Here is a 15224-nt window from a genome sequence, read left to right on the forward strand (position 1 = left end):
TGTCTTCGGTCTCTTTAAGGGGCTCTGTGAGCTGTAGACCTGGTGAAACCCCATGACTCCGCCATTTAAAAAAAATAGAAAAAGTAATCGAAAAAAAATCCATATAATTAATTACGACAGCGTTTTTGTCCAAGTGAAAAGGCGACGCTTTGCGCTCGCTTGGTGAATAAGGATGTATACCAAAGTTTTAGCCCACTTAATTATGAAGAATACTCACCATTCTGTGTATTATGATGTGTTTGTCTCCCTTTCTATGTTTATGGAGAATACGGAGGCTTGCTCCACCACTAATGGATCGGTTCTGTTGCAATTCTGTTTGTGGGTAAACTCTAAGCAGTCATCCTGGAAACTACCCTCAATAATTGTTATGCTAAAAGAAATAGAGTCCAATTTCAACTCATCGTCACTTCCACTTGCAGATTCCAGTGCGCGAACAACCTCTGCGTATCACAATCGGACCTGTGCGACGGAGCGGACGACTGCGGCGACGGCAGTGATGAAGCACCGGCGTTGTGTACCAACTTCAACTGTGATACGCTCAGGCGGTTCCACTGCACTAATCATCGCTGTGTGCCCAGGTAATAACTTTATCTCAACAATACATATATATTCTAGCAATGCTGCAGGCTTATATTTTTAAGAGCCTTAGGTACTTTAAATAAGAAAGTAAAGATTTGTGATGGTCTCCTGAATCCATTACTTTTCGTTGCGTTCTGTATTTCAACTTTCACCTTTTGACCTTTCTGACACGCTGTACCTACTTATAGAGGAACATTGTATAACAATATAGAAGCATCATTTCTTAAGGGCGTGAACCAGAGACCAAGACTTAACTATCATTTATTTTATACAGATACCAAGTTTGCGACGGAGTAGACAACTGCGGTGACGGATCAGACGAGAATAACATGACGCTCTGCGCCGCCCGTGCCAAGCCTTGCGACCCATACTCACAGTTCCAATGTGCCAACCGCCGATGTGTCGAGCGAACGCAGCTCTGCGATCTGTCAGATGATTGTGGAGACGCCAGTGACGAGAGGGGTTGTCATCACGCTAAGACTTGTGATATGATCTCTAAAGGTAAGGAAAAATATAAGCTCTAAGACTCATACTCTCAGTTCCAATGTGCCAATGCCAACCACCGATGCGTGGAGCGAACGCAACTCTGCGACCTGTCAGATGATTGTGGAGACGCTAGCAATGAAAGGGATTGTCATCATGCTAAGACCTGTGATATTACCTACTCATTCGGTCCCAAGTCCCAACAATATTGAATTTAATATTTACCCCAGACGTACGGAAGAGATTTATGTTGTGTCCAAAGCTGCTGCTAGTGATGATATTTTTTGATTAATACATTTATGTTCTAGGTGGCTGCGAGCACTTCTGCACGAACCTGACCGGCGGTACTGGTGTGGGGTACATCTGTTCCTGCTATCAGGGTTACATCATCTCTCACGCGGACCCCAAGCGGTGTGAAGACGTGAATGAATGTGCTACGGGTGACCATCACTGCTCGCAGCTATGCTCTAACCTGAATGGCAGCTTTAGTTGTAGTTGCAGGGAAGGATTCAAGTAAGTACTCAAAGCTATTGTTAATCTTAAATAACCTTTAGCGTCCCATGGTCCTAATGCTAGTACAAATTACTTCCAATGGAATTTGAATCATTATTAAATGGAACAGAGTTGTTTATGTCTGGTTCTTTTCTATCTTCTAATAATCTAATACAACAGATTCGACTGCCGATTTTTCTTGTATGGTGGGCCACTGGAGGTTCAGCTTATACAGGTGGATAACAACTTTTGACACAAAATCTGCTTACGAACTCTTAGTACTAGTAAGAGAGCCCCACTTTCCTACCAATACCCTGCGCTCAATTCACGTTACAGCTTGAATGTGTCCGTTACCTCAATCAGAAAACATTCAGAGCCAGTGCTCAGACTGCATTTGCTGACCTAGAATGTACCTACCTGCTCCGGCACAGCAAAAAAAAAACAATATTCTTTATAAACTTCTTTTTTTACAGACTGGCTGACAGCCTCTCCGGTGTATGTAAAGCGACGGAAGAAGATGTAGTGCTAATGTTTGCCAACGGCCCTGAGATCCGAGGCTTCGTGCAAGACAAGAACGAAGAATACGAAGTCATCTCATCAGAGAAACGCATTGAGGCCATCGATTACGATCCTCAGCATGAGATGGTCTTCTGGGCTGACAGTTACGATAAGACCATCAAGAGATCCTACATGGTCAACGCGTTGCATGGAGAAGTTAAGAGTGGATTCGCTCAGGATCTTAACATGAAGGGAAGCTCGAAGCCTACTGCTTTAGCCGTAGACTATATTGGTGAAAACTTATACTGGACAGAGACGGATAGAACTGGCTCTAAACCACGCGGTCGCGTTATGGTCGCTAAGACTGATGGAAGATACCGACGAGCTTTGGTAACTGTGGGAATAGAGAGTCCAACATCAGTTGTAGTCGATCCTCAGCAAGGTAAAATGTACTGGGCTGATGCTGGCTCAGCGCCGAAGATTGAAACCGCTTGGATGGATGGCTCACAACGCCGACCGCTTATTAACGAGAACATCAGACACCCGACTGGCTTGGCTATTGACCATGCCATGGATCACACTATTTACTGGGTGGACACGAAATTGAACACCATTGAGATGATGCGGCCAGACGGTTCGCTCCGAAAGACGGTTCTTAAGGGAGATATGCTGAAACATCCTGTGTCTTTGGACGTGTTTGAGTCGTCTCTGTTCTGGGTGACGAGGGAGTCAGGAGAGCTGGTTCGTCAGGATAAATTCGGGCGCGGTGTGCCGTTTATACTGTCCAAGGATCTAGTCAACCCGTCGGCTGTTAAAGGTGAGTAAAAATCTTCCTTTCTATGCTTAGAGAGTCTTTTGGTAAGTTATTTTATTATTTAGCATCAAGACGGACTATTTTAAACTGAAAGTCGTCGAAATCCGTTGGGTGCAGATACTGTTTTGTTAAAGTTAAAATCGGTGAGGTGTGTAGTGTGTATCTTCTCTTACCTCTTTTTACATAGGTCAAAACAACACAGCCAAATAGACATTCCAAAGTGAAACATGGACTTTATATACAAGAATTAACATTTTTTTACGTTACATTTTCATACTATTTACAGTCAGCAGCATACTAAGTAGTATATGGAAATGGCTACCTAATTTTCATTTTTTTTACACTGCTGTGCAAAGGCCTCCCCTTACAAACAATAAGCCAATAAAATAGACGCCTTCTTTATGATCTTTAGGGTTGGGGCCCCTTTACTAAACTACGTCGCCTTATCCTGTGTCCTTTGTTTACAGTGTACCACCCACGCCGCTACAACACCTCGGTGACCAGCGGCTGCTCATCGAACCCCTGCTCGCATCTGTGCCTCGCCGTCCCGGGCGGCCGGCGCTGCGCGTGCCCTGACTCGGCCGCTCCCAAACCTAAGGGCATTGCTCAGGAACAGGCTTGTGATGCCGGTATGTACTTCTAGCTGTATAAGAGTTACTACTGGAAACCAGTCAGTAGTTATTGAAAACCTAGTAACAAGATTAGTCGGTTGTTCGTCGAATCCCTGCTCTCATCTGTGCCTATAACTGTGCCGGGGGCGGCTGGCGTTGCGCGTGCCCTGATTCAGCCGCTCCCAAATCTAAGGGCATTGCTCAGGAACAAGCTTTAAATATGTGATGCTGGTAAATATTTACTTCTATCAGTGGGGAGACACCCCTCCCTTCGGGCATTCTTGGATCCGTTTGACTCAGCATTGCTCCGAGCAATTATTAGAGTGGCACCACTTGACGTCCTTATGCGTGCACGGCCATGGATCATGGCCATTACCTTGACTTGAGTCTTGACCATCCTAGATAGCCGAAAGGGATAGTGCCAGACATTAGAAAGGGATAGCATGATTCGTCCCTGAATCGCTTGACGCTGACTTGAACCCTTAAATGGTTCAATGGGTTCAACAATTAAAATCCGTGACTGTAGGTACCTATAGTTACGGGCAACAAGAAGAAGACTTCATTAATTGAATTTCGTGCCTTTAGATACTTTTATAGTGGATTAAAGTGCTTTATTACTACTAAATATTCCTTCATTCCACAGCTGCGGAAGTCCCAAGGCCGCTCCCACGCATCTGCCCCTGCCAGAATGGCGGCGTCTGCTCCGAAACCACCAACGGAGAATTAGAGTGCATCTGCCGAGCGCCGTTATTACCACCGTATTGTGCTGAAGCGGCGGCGTCGACGAGAGCTGCGCCCGCTGCTGTACTAGTACCAGTGCTGTTGGTGTTGTTGTTGGCGATAGCCGGAGCGGCAGCGTGGTTCGTCATCAGGAAAAGGCCATTGTAAGTGTTTTTTTGTTATTTTTTTCTCCCTCTCTTAGAGTATTTCTCAGGAACAGGCGTGTGATGCCGGTATGTACTTCTAGCTAGTTAACAGATACTACTGGGAACCAGTAACTTTGTACTGGTAACTATAACAAAATTAGCCGGTTGGTTGGCGGTTGTTCGTCAAATCCCTGCTCGCATCTGTGCCTCGCCGTCTCTTAGGGTATGCTCCCGTACTGATATTTTATACAAAATCAGTGCCGAAACTATAATTCTCGGTTTTTTCCCCGGTTCTTGCCATACGAATTCGTTACCGGGACCATTCCCTATGTCTCTGAAACGGCAAATCAAAGTGCATCTGTCGAGCGCCGTTATTGCCACCGTATTGTGCTGAAGCGGCGGCGTCGACGAGGGCTGCGCCCGCTGCTGTACTAGTACCAGTGCTGTTGGTGTTGTTGTTGGCGATAGCTGGAGCGGCAGCGTGGTTCGTCATCAGGAAAAGGCCATTGTAAGTGGTCTTTTGTTATTTTCTCTCTCTCTCTTAGGGTATACTAGTGGCTCTGTGAGCTGTAGACCTCGCGAGCTGAGCTTAAAACTGAGTAAATGTATGGCTTCGTTGTTTAGAAGAATTTAGAGAATCTAATTTGACAATTAAAACCTTAACTATCGAACCTGCTTACAAAATTCGGGAATTGGTTTAGAAATGCGACCAGTAGAGTAGAACAGATGGACATACGAAACAATTTTTGGCTAACAGGCCAATTCAAACGTACACTGATATCAGAATGACGTCTAACTGATGTCATTTAGTTATCGTGCATTTCGCTGGTTCTTGTCCGTACATGTATTGGCGCAAGCGAGACGCACGATGACTACTAAATAACATGATAAAAATATCATTCCGATGTCAGTGTACGGTCGGTGCCCCAACTTAAGTATCCACGTCGCCATACTAATTGTGTAGAAAAGTGGATAGAGTTAGACCAAGAAAAGTCTGCAGAGATTTTGACAGCACACGCAGTGCCAATGTTATTTGTGCCAGTGTCAAAATCTCTGCAGACTTTTCTTGGTCTAACTCTACTTATGTTAGGGAACCAACATTACCTTTTAATTAGCCTGTAAACTGCAACTGAGAAGCTTCGTGCGCGTTTGGTTTGCCAGTCTTTTCAGTCTTTGTTCCTCCTCGAGTCGCAATAGAAGGAGTTTCATGCTTTTAATTTTAGTCGAGTAAGAATTGAAATATCTAACTAATCTAAATTCTAAAGAGAATAGATTGTATAGGGGATGTGCATGAACTATAGGGGGCAGCACAGGAGCCGTCAGATCTTTGGCGCGAAGCGTAGATGTGTAGTTTATGATTCCGATGTAGCCCACAAGATGGCAGAACCTACTATGCACAAGAAAACGTACCTACGAGAACGGTTGATGGTAGAACTTGCTTTGGCAATATACATGTTTCCGATTCAGACCACAAGATGGCAGACCCTCCAACGCGCACGGTCCCTATAGTAGAGGGTTATTGTCGTACTAAATTTTGTAGTCACTGTAAATCAGTGCTGTAAATTTACTGCCATCTTTCGATACAGGATTAAAATGAAAATGAATAAAAAATATCAATAAATGTATATATGTATGGATAAATGATTTTTTTTATTTTTAGAACGCCATATGATTTTCACCCTTTTACTGATATGAGTAAAAATTTTTAAATATAAAATGGTGTCGCCATCTAGACGAGCATAGAGGTCAAAGGTATGGCGCCGTATATTCAAGAATCAAATTTTCTTTAAAGCTCAAAAAGCCATCATCTCTTGCAAAAATTAAACGAATACGCTTAGCCCGCGCTTGATAAATAAAAAATACGATTTTTTTTCATTTTTTCAAAATAAAATAATAAAATAAAAAACAACAATTGATACAAAATTTAAGTATAAAAAAATACAAAAAGTTGTGTAGCAGCATACAATTACTGGGGATGGAACCAGGGACCTCCCGATGCAAACAAAAAAAGCGAACGTTTGCAAAATGCGCCATGATAGTTCTTACTAAAGCTGACGAAATTTAGCTACTCATTCTCAAGTAAAAACGAAATATCTAAATACCGCCAAAACCAGCGATACAAATTTTCTGAATTTTTGGACATTTAATCTATAAACATATATCAAAAAGAAAAAACTCTTATGATATCGATACGATTATTTGTTTAAGCGCTAGGTATCACGACTCCGCCATTTTTAAAAATTTCCAAAAACCGGATTGACAAAATTTTTTTATTTAGTCATATAATCTGGTCACAAAATTTCATGAGAATCGGTTAAGAATTGCGACCTGTAGAGGAGAACATCCGGAAATACAAAACTAAATATCTAAATACCGCCTAAACCAGCGATAATTTTTTTCTGCATTTTTTGCTATTAACTCTGTAAACATGTCTCAAAAAGAAAAAACTCTTATGATATCGATACGACTATTTGTTTAGGCGACAGGTATCACGACTCCGCCATTTTAAAAAAATTCCAAAAACCGGATTGACAAAAAAAAATTATTTAGTCATAGAATCTGGTCACAAAATTTCATGAGAATCAGTTAAGAATTGCGACCTGTAGAGGAGAACATCCGGACATACGAAAGCAAATTGCTCGAGTCAAAACGTAGGCCTTCGCTACGCTTCGGTCAATTATATCCTGCAGGCGTATTATGGATGGTTTTATCCACGTGAGAAAATAACTGTCACTTTTTAACACCGCGGGATAGAAAGTGACAGACACCGTTTTATCACGCTGTCACGTAGACAAGAACGACCATAATATCCGTACAGGTTGCGTTCTCAGCTACTACTTGGAAGCCGAGGGCCTCCGACTTTTTCCACTCCACATCGCACTATCCTTCCTGCCATTTTTATTGTAAGACCATTGATGCGCATTTGTCATCCATCCCTTGCTACGCTAAGCCAGCAGCACCTCCAAGGCTCGAGTAAAGCCCGTCTGTGGATCATACGTGACATACGTAGACAAAAAAAACAACGGGTTGCACTCCGGGAGTGCCGACAGAAGTGAAAACTCAATGACTAGTCCAAAATGTCTGCAGCACTATGTATAATTGACCCATCCTCCTTTCTATTGAAAAACTTTAGTTCCGAAATTGCTGGTTTGTGAAAGCTGAAAGTGAGTTTGTATAAAATTCGAAATTCAAATTTGTAGCGTTAAGTGTTTAAAATTCGAATAGAAATTGTAAAGTTACCTTGCAGACCTCGCATCTAAATATATTTGGTCATGATATTTTGAGTTTTATTCACCAGTACTAGAGTTAACTTTTATTAACGATTTCATCAAGATGTAGCTTTATTGAATAAAGTTATATAAAGTGATATAAAGTTAGAATGAAACTGTGAGATCCTCGTATTTCAACCCGTACAAAATTAGAACCTTTTTCATGTAATGCCATTGAGTTTTTCTTTATTGATTTAAATGCCATTTAAATGAGTGGCCATCTAAACGTTACGGTCACGTGATCGCGTTACGCTGTCTCGAATTTATAATTTTTTCCCCACCTCAAAAAGTGCCCAGCGCCGCTAAAGAAATTTTCACTTCAAAAAACTTGGTTGTAGTTTGACTAAGGTCAGACCGAGAAAAGTCTGTACCGACTTGCCAAACGACAGAGTAGTAGAGGTACCATTAACCTCAAATTACTATAAAAATATGACGTCTATAGAAGCATTTCTATACTTTGCACCTGCAAAATGTGTGCAATGTTTGCATAGAGGAACTTTAGGCTTTATTTTAATGCAAGAAAAGCTTACTTAATTTGAATGTAAATTACTCACAAAAACTTTTTGTTTCCAGCGGCAAAGGCGGTGGCCTAAGCAGCCTAGCCTCATCCCAGAGCGTATCGTTCCGGCAGGGCTCCAACGTGGAATTCGGCGGCGTGGCGGAGCCCGCGTACTCGCTGGAGGAGGCGCGGCGGAAGGGCCGCGACTTCTCCAACCCCATGTACGACGCCGTCACGCGCGCCGCCGCGCAGGGCGAGCCCGAGCCGCCACGTGAGTTTATATAAATGGGCCATTTATTGTTTGTTATTTTAATTTTTTGAGCTTCAGGTTTCAAACCTACCAATTTTTATCAAAAACTCAGAATCAGTATAAGGATATTCTGGTAGGAATAAATACGAAATCCTGAGAAAAAAAAATCCCATTGAGTAAAGTAGAATTCCATACGTTTTCCGTAACTCGGTGGAAGTATTTGTGAAATTGCACTTAATGTTGTACACAACAAGGAACTCTATTTAATCACCAAATTTGAGAAAAGTGAGAAAAAAGACAACAAAATAAAAAAAAAACATTGACCCAGATACAAAATTTGGGTAGTTTTTCGATTTCCGTAAGGTGATTGAAACGATTTGGAAACATACCACAATTCAGTAAGCACTATTTACTAAATAGAGAAACATTAACTTTCAGAGCTGTAATGAACAGAAAAATAAAAACAAATTAAATTACTTTCTATGAAAATATTTAAATTTGGTTATTTCAAGTAGACACACTATAGTACATTACTACAGAGGCCGGGACGAAAGGTCTGAGCGCGGGCAACCCCATTTCCCGCCGAGGTATGTATAGTGCTTTTCTCAAACATGCAATGAAATAAATAAAATAAAAATCCACGAAACCCAAGTTTTATTTATAGAAAAAACTAAAAGTAAACTACACCCAAAATATAACCAACACGTACCTATATCATTATCACGCGTATGTTTTACACGAGTCGTGTATTTTTACTACCCGTATATTTTCATGTATCTTTGATTTTTTCGCCTTGTATCCGTCTGACTGTCGTTTTCGTCACATAAGTTTACATAGTCTTTCATGTTGATATCATGTTTCATATACATCGTTGCTTTATGCATGGAGTAAATAAGTATAATTTCCACAGTGTTGACGAATTTGTAGTTACATTCATTTAAAATATGCCACAAAACTGTTTCTAATAAACTGTAAGCCATTTTTCTTAGTTTCTCAAATAATAAAATTGCCATAAGCAACCATATACATACTTCGTCTTTGACTTGGCGGTAGAGGCAGCAAGTTATTAAAATCAATTCTGCTTACGCTGCCAATTCCAACACCTACGATTACAATTAATATTAATTTCATTATTTCGTCTAAACTCATATTAAAGTCAAAAAATCAACAACGCACCATAAATCCAATAAAACAGAATGAATATTTTTCAACTTTACCTCCATAACAATTTAAAAATATAACTACGCGTGTTTGAGTAGACCTTTTTACCGCTAACGTTTAGATGAAATATTTTAAATGTTTTTATTTGTGTAGTTAAAATTATAATTTAAAATTATAAAATTATAGAATGTATTATTTATTAAGTTCATGTTGATTTTATACAAATAAAACTGCAAATAATAGCAAACATTATTTTTGGTTTTTTTTTATAGGCGTAGTGGCAGAGTGTCATTACGAACCATAAAGCAAATACTGCCTCTAGTTTTTTTTAATGGATGAATGCCACGATGCTGTGTCACAAATATCTGTGAAATGAAAATTAAAAAAGAGGACTTTGCCGGCCTAGGCCTGCAAGATGTGTATGAAATTCCATCAACGACCTTTTGCCCTAGCCGCACCTGAAACGTCATACTTCGCAGCCTATTATAAGGAACATAACATCAATATTTCATTGCATGTTTGAGAAAAGTTATTTACTATACTATTTAAATTACAAACCGAAATTAACGCATTCACTGCCAGGGGGCGTGGCCTAGGAACACATTTGTATGACGGTGGACGCACATGTGCGTCGGGGGCAGTGAATGTGTTAATGTCATATACTAAGGAAAAAAATACCAAGGCCTCCAGTGTCCAAGCCTGGAACACCCTTCGAACGTAAGATGTATTTCTGATCGCAGAAAAATTGTCTGAAAGCGAATGTTTCGAGAACCTTGCAGCAAATTACTCACTCAGAAAGTGTACTTTCTCATCGACAAAACTCATAATAATAGTTACTTATTGATTTAAAGCGATCCATAATGAAACTTTCTCTCTTCCAGCGGGCATCTACGAAGTCCCAGACGAGCTTAAAGACAAAGTGGTATCCGCGGTGATATCCCCATCGTCGACGGAGACGCGCGGCGCCCCGCGGCCGCGCGCGCTGGACCCGGCGGCCGACACGGGCGCGGACACGGCGCAGCTGGTGCGGGAGGACCGCGACTGCTAGCGCCGCGCGGCCCCCAGAAGGGGGCGCCCCAAGGCCGGACAGGTAGCTTGCGTCACAACATATTATCCCTGAGCTGAGGTTTGCAGTGCCGATTTCTTATATTGACCTAGAATTTTTCGCTCCCAACGAGTGTTCCGTGGCCCTTGGTTAGGCTTCAAACGCCCTGCGATTAATTTCTTGCGGTTTATAATCTGAAATAAATGTCATATACTAAAAAAAAGGGACCGAGGCCTCTAGTGCCCCAGGCTGGAATCGAACCAGCGCCCTCTGCTATCGCGGCAGGTGCCTAAGCCACTCGGCCACCGGGCCACAGCGGCATAGGTCAAATTTTCCAAGTATATGCACTTCTTACTGAAGGCTTATGGCGCCCCTATAGTTCTTGCGGTTTCAGTGTAATTTCTTGCGTTTTTAGTCTTGTAAGCGTGCGATTATGAAGCGTACCGTACGTTTTTTGCGGTTCTGAATCCGCAAGAAATTAATCGCAGGGCGTTCTGAGCCTTATTGAAGCTCACGAAGAATTGTTAAGACACGAAAAGTGCGAAATAGGGCTCCATATTTAACAGTAGTATAGACGGTGCCATTTTGTGATAACTGAATTGTTAACCTTATTGTTACCACATAACGTATGAAGTGCAGCACCATCTAAATTATCTTTAAATTTGCGGCGCCTAAACTTACTTTACGCGTCTTAATATTTCCTTTCTGTGTCTTAGGGTGTCCAATTTCTATGTCCAATGTGTATTTGCGTCTCCCATTTTGCTTAATGAGAGAGTACAACGCAATACACATTGGCCCAAAAAATTGGACAGGTGAAATACCAACCTAAAGGGGCCCACAGATTACCAGTTCGCCGGACGATATCAGCCTGTCAGTTGTTCGAAGCTGTCAAATTTTGCTTTTAACTGACAGGCCGATATCGTTCGGCGGACTGGTAATCAGTGGGCCCCTTAAGTGATAATCACTAGATTAATGAGCTATATCTATAGAGATAGAGTCGTAACTTTAATATCAGAACCATAAAAGTCGATAGGTCAATATACGAAATACGTGCCGCGCTGAAACTCAGTAGCGTTGGATGACAGTCGTTTTAAGGCTTATCCCTAAGTCTGTAAAGTTGAAGTTTTCCAACATAGTGCCTGTTATTGCTAAGGTACTTTCGAGTAGCAATAGAAGTTTCACGAGAGCGTAGAATTGAGGGATATTTGTAGAAAAAATATAACTGACGAGTCCATTTTTCTTTTAAGATAGGAAATATTGGGGTCGGTGATATTGTTTTTCTAAAAGTATGCCTTCAATTGAAGAGGATTTACCCGAAATATCCAAAATGTTAAACTATCGATGCCGCGGCAAGAACTTGTGGCATTTTTAACTGATTTTAAGTGGTAAGGTAATTTTTTTGTGTTAGTTTTTTGAGTTGCTTTAAATGTGACTCTATTTCGCCGACAGTGCAAAAGTGACTTAATGCTTGATTAAAATTAATAATGATTTTATTAATAATAGCTCTTGCGCTGCCGGTAATTAAATTCGTATTTCGAACGAAATCCATTGTAAATTGAATTCGGACGAAATGCGATACTTTATAATTAATTAAATTGTTTGTAATAATTGAAAATGTTGACGTATTTTATTTTTATCCAGTTTTGTGCGGAAAAATCGAATTTAGCGCATGTAAATCTAGATTATTGACGTAAATAGAGATTTTATTTTTTTCTTATATACTTTTCTATCCTAACCTATTCTATTTTTTTCTTAAAAAGTATAGTGAATACTGGCCAATGTGTCACTACTCTATGCTTTTTTTAAATCTCCAGCTAGATCTGGTCGTACTTATGTTGTATCAGTATTTTCTGTGTGAATGTCTCTATTTCATGTAAAGCCTGACAAGATTTTATTTGGCCCTGAGGTAGTGTCGCTACAAGCAGTTTACATATGGCAAATCGTAATGTCAGTACCGTTCACGTCAATAACTAATTTCGAAACATTGTTTATTAGAATGCTACGCAATTCTGCGTCCTTTTATTGATGTAAATCGTTTATTGTATTCAGAATAATTGTTCTAGCATCTAAATTCTTTTTGTTGTCTCGTTTCTGACCACTCTGTCACGCTTCTATTTTTGTCTGTTATCAAATAAATAAATAAAGTTGAGTGCTATTGCATGTCTTCCTAGCTGCACCTACCTAAATTATAACACTCTTGAGAAAAATTAAATTTCACCCCATACAAAAAGCTCCACACCGTCACATTTTTTGGGGACAAAAAACAAGAGAGCAAGAAGAATTTTGACCCCTTAGACAATCTTTTTTGGCATATTTGTAGTAAAATCGTTTATAATTGTAAAATCTTTTCTTCTTGTTTACCTACATCGGGGACATTTGTTCACATTCAACGTCTGTTGATTCCGTGCCAGTAAAGTAAATTAGTACAGTCGACGTCAAAGATATATTTACACTTTTGCACCGTACTCCTTTGTAAAATGGCGAAAAATGTAATCATATCTTTGACGTCGACTGTACCACTGAAAATCCGCAAGATGGCGGAGGCCAAATGAAATCTTGTCAGGGAATATTTTTTCATTGTTGAATATTTGAACTCGAATTATTCATATCATCGCGTGATATCAACATAATGTTTGTTAAGATATATGTACCTATATTGATTAGAGGTTGTATACATTCCCTTCAAGCTTTACTTAGGGCTAATATCTTGTAAATTGTATTAGATGAGCCTTTCTATACATTCCGTGGACCTAGATCCACAGGTCTAGTACATAAATGAAACCTAGGAATTGCACAGCCGCCCCCTAAAGGGGATTTTTCTAGACTTTTAAATTTATTTGACAATAAGCAATACACTATTTTAGAGAATAATTTATTTATTTCGATTTAAGACTATGTAAAATATAGCAATGTTGTGTTTTATAATTGTCTATTAATGAAAAATGGTAAAAATTATTACAATTGTTTTGTGGACATTAAGAATTTGCCATAAAAGTGTGAGATAATGTTTCTACTGTAACTGTTGTTTAATTTTAATGATATTATCATCAATTTTTTAATGAATCTTCTAAGATTGTAAATAAAACACCGTATTCCATTTCTTACTGAAGTTGCTATACATATGTACCATATTAATATACATATATACTCCTCTGTGAATACATCACATTGTTTACAATCTAAAATTATATATAACTAAATAGCCTATTGAGAATTGAATATATGAACATAAATATATATGTATATTGTAAAAAGAGTAAACATGTCAATACTACGGATAGTTAAAAGAGATGAAATATTTTTGTATTGGAATTCTTATAGTTATTAGAGGTCTCTGACGGTAGTTGAAAATATTGTGTAAAAAATAAATTAATAATGAAACGAATTCGTATTTTATTTCAAAGCATAACGTCCTAAATTGATTTTAATATCTAAAGGTAGGTATAGCTACTAGCCTTCACCCTTACTTACTAGGCAATAGTTACTTTCAACGTTCAGTGAAAAATATCAAACGGTCGGTGAATGGATGAAGATCGGGACGTGACTATAGTTCGTTTTTTTTAGCATTAGAAATAAGGTAAACAATCTTGATGTGTCTTTTAATTGAAAAACACATTTTAAAAATAAGTTACGGCAAATACGTAACAATTATGAATCTAATACGATCATTTATATTCTTCTGCTTTCATAAGTAATAGTTATTGATTTTTAAAAAGCGTTTTTTAATTAAAAGACATGTCAAGATCGCTTACCTTCTTTCAAGTTCTTTCTAATGCAAAAAAAACGAACTATAGTGTACCATCGCGCACACTGTTAAATATCAATCGGTAAACCTTATTACAAGAGGCATAAGGTCCATCGATGGACAGGAGTGTTGCTGTTTGTACAGTCGCCATCAGATATATCAGAACGGCCAAGGCGCTCACAAATATCTGAACACGCCTCTATTGTCAAGGCGTTAGGGCGCGTGTTCAGATATTATGAACACCTTGGCCGCTCCGATATATCTGATGGCGACTGTAGGTACCTGGGCCGCCTGCATGGCAAGATAACGTCCTGTCGGACGCCCCAGGTATCGCTGGTGCGACATGGTGGAGGCGGATCTGCGCGAACTTAGAGTCAACAATTGGTGAGAAGTCGCACAGACTCGGGACCGAGAAAAGTGGCGCAGTCTGATGTCGGAGACCAAGTCTCATTTTGGGTCGCTGAGCCAACGGATTAAGTAAGTGAGTTAGTAAGTATGGAAACACACTTATAGTCAGACCGTAAAAAGTCTGCAGCGATTTTGATAGCCCACGCACTGAAAGTGTCATTTTAAACGTCAAACTTCTATGAAATTATGACGTATACATAACACTTACAGTGCGTGGACTATCAAATCCGCTGCAGACTTTGTTTGGTGCGACTATAACACTTATCAATGTGTAAACAGACCCATCCGCACTTATGTTACACGACTTACACGCGACATGTGCAAGAGCCTTTGTCATATAAATATTTTTAGTAAACCTCTATTCATCAACTGTAGTTCTTATGACAATGACAATGTCAAACACTCTCTTCTGTCAGATGCTTGACCAAATTCGAAAACTGTTTCTTGAACTTCTATTTACTTGCAATTTACTTTAAATTTCGTTTCAAACCGACTGTTTGTGAA

At 39.8% G+C, this 15224-nt stretch overlaps 1 protein-coding gene and 1 long non-coding RNA gene across 3 annotated transcripts in view; one reads left to right on the plus strand and one right to left on the minus strand.

The window, feature by feature from the left end:
• LOC134795643 (low-density lipoprotein receptor-related protein 2) overlaps window positions 1-11415 on the plus strand; it is a 404540-nt gene extending 393125 nt beyond the window's left edge. For both annotated transcript variants that reach the window (XM_063767542.1, XM_063767543.1), the window contains 8 exons: window positions 420-578; window positions 854-1080; window positions 1371-1575; window positions 2028-2869; window positions 3334-3495; window positions 4121-4361; window positions 8186-8382; window positions 10404-11415. In XM_063767542.1, coding sequence (XP_063623612.1) covers window positions 420-578; window positions 854-1080; window positions 1371-1575; window positions 2028-2869; window positions 3334-3495; window positions 4121-4361; window positions 8186-8382; window positions 10404-10570 — 2200 coding nt within the window. In that variant the 3' untranslated portion in view covers window positions 10571-11415. The remainder of the gene's footprint in view (window positions 1-419; window positions 579-853; window positions 1081-1370; window positions 1576-2027; window positions 2870-3333; window positions 3496-4120; window positions 4362-8185; window positions 8383-10403) is intronic.
• The window catches only part of LOC134795746 (uncharacterized), a 320791-nt gene that overhangs the window by 183299 nt on the left and 122268 nt on the right, over window positions 1-15224 (minus strand). The gene's annotated exons all lie outside the window — the stretch shown is intronic.

Source organism: Cydia splendana, chromosome 12 (assembly GCF_910591565.1).
Source record: "Cydia splendana chromosome 12, ilCydSple1.2, whole genome shotgun sequence".
NCBI classification, from domain to species: Eukaryota; Metazoa; Arthropoda; class Insecta; order Lepidoptera; family Tortricidae; genus Cydia; species Cydia splendana.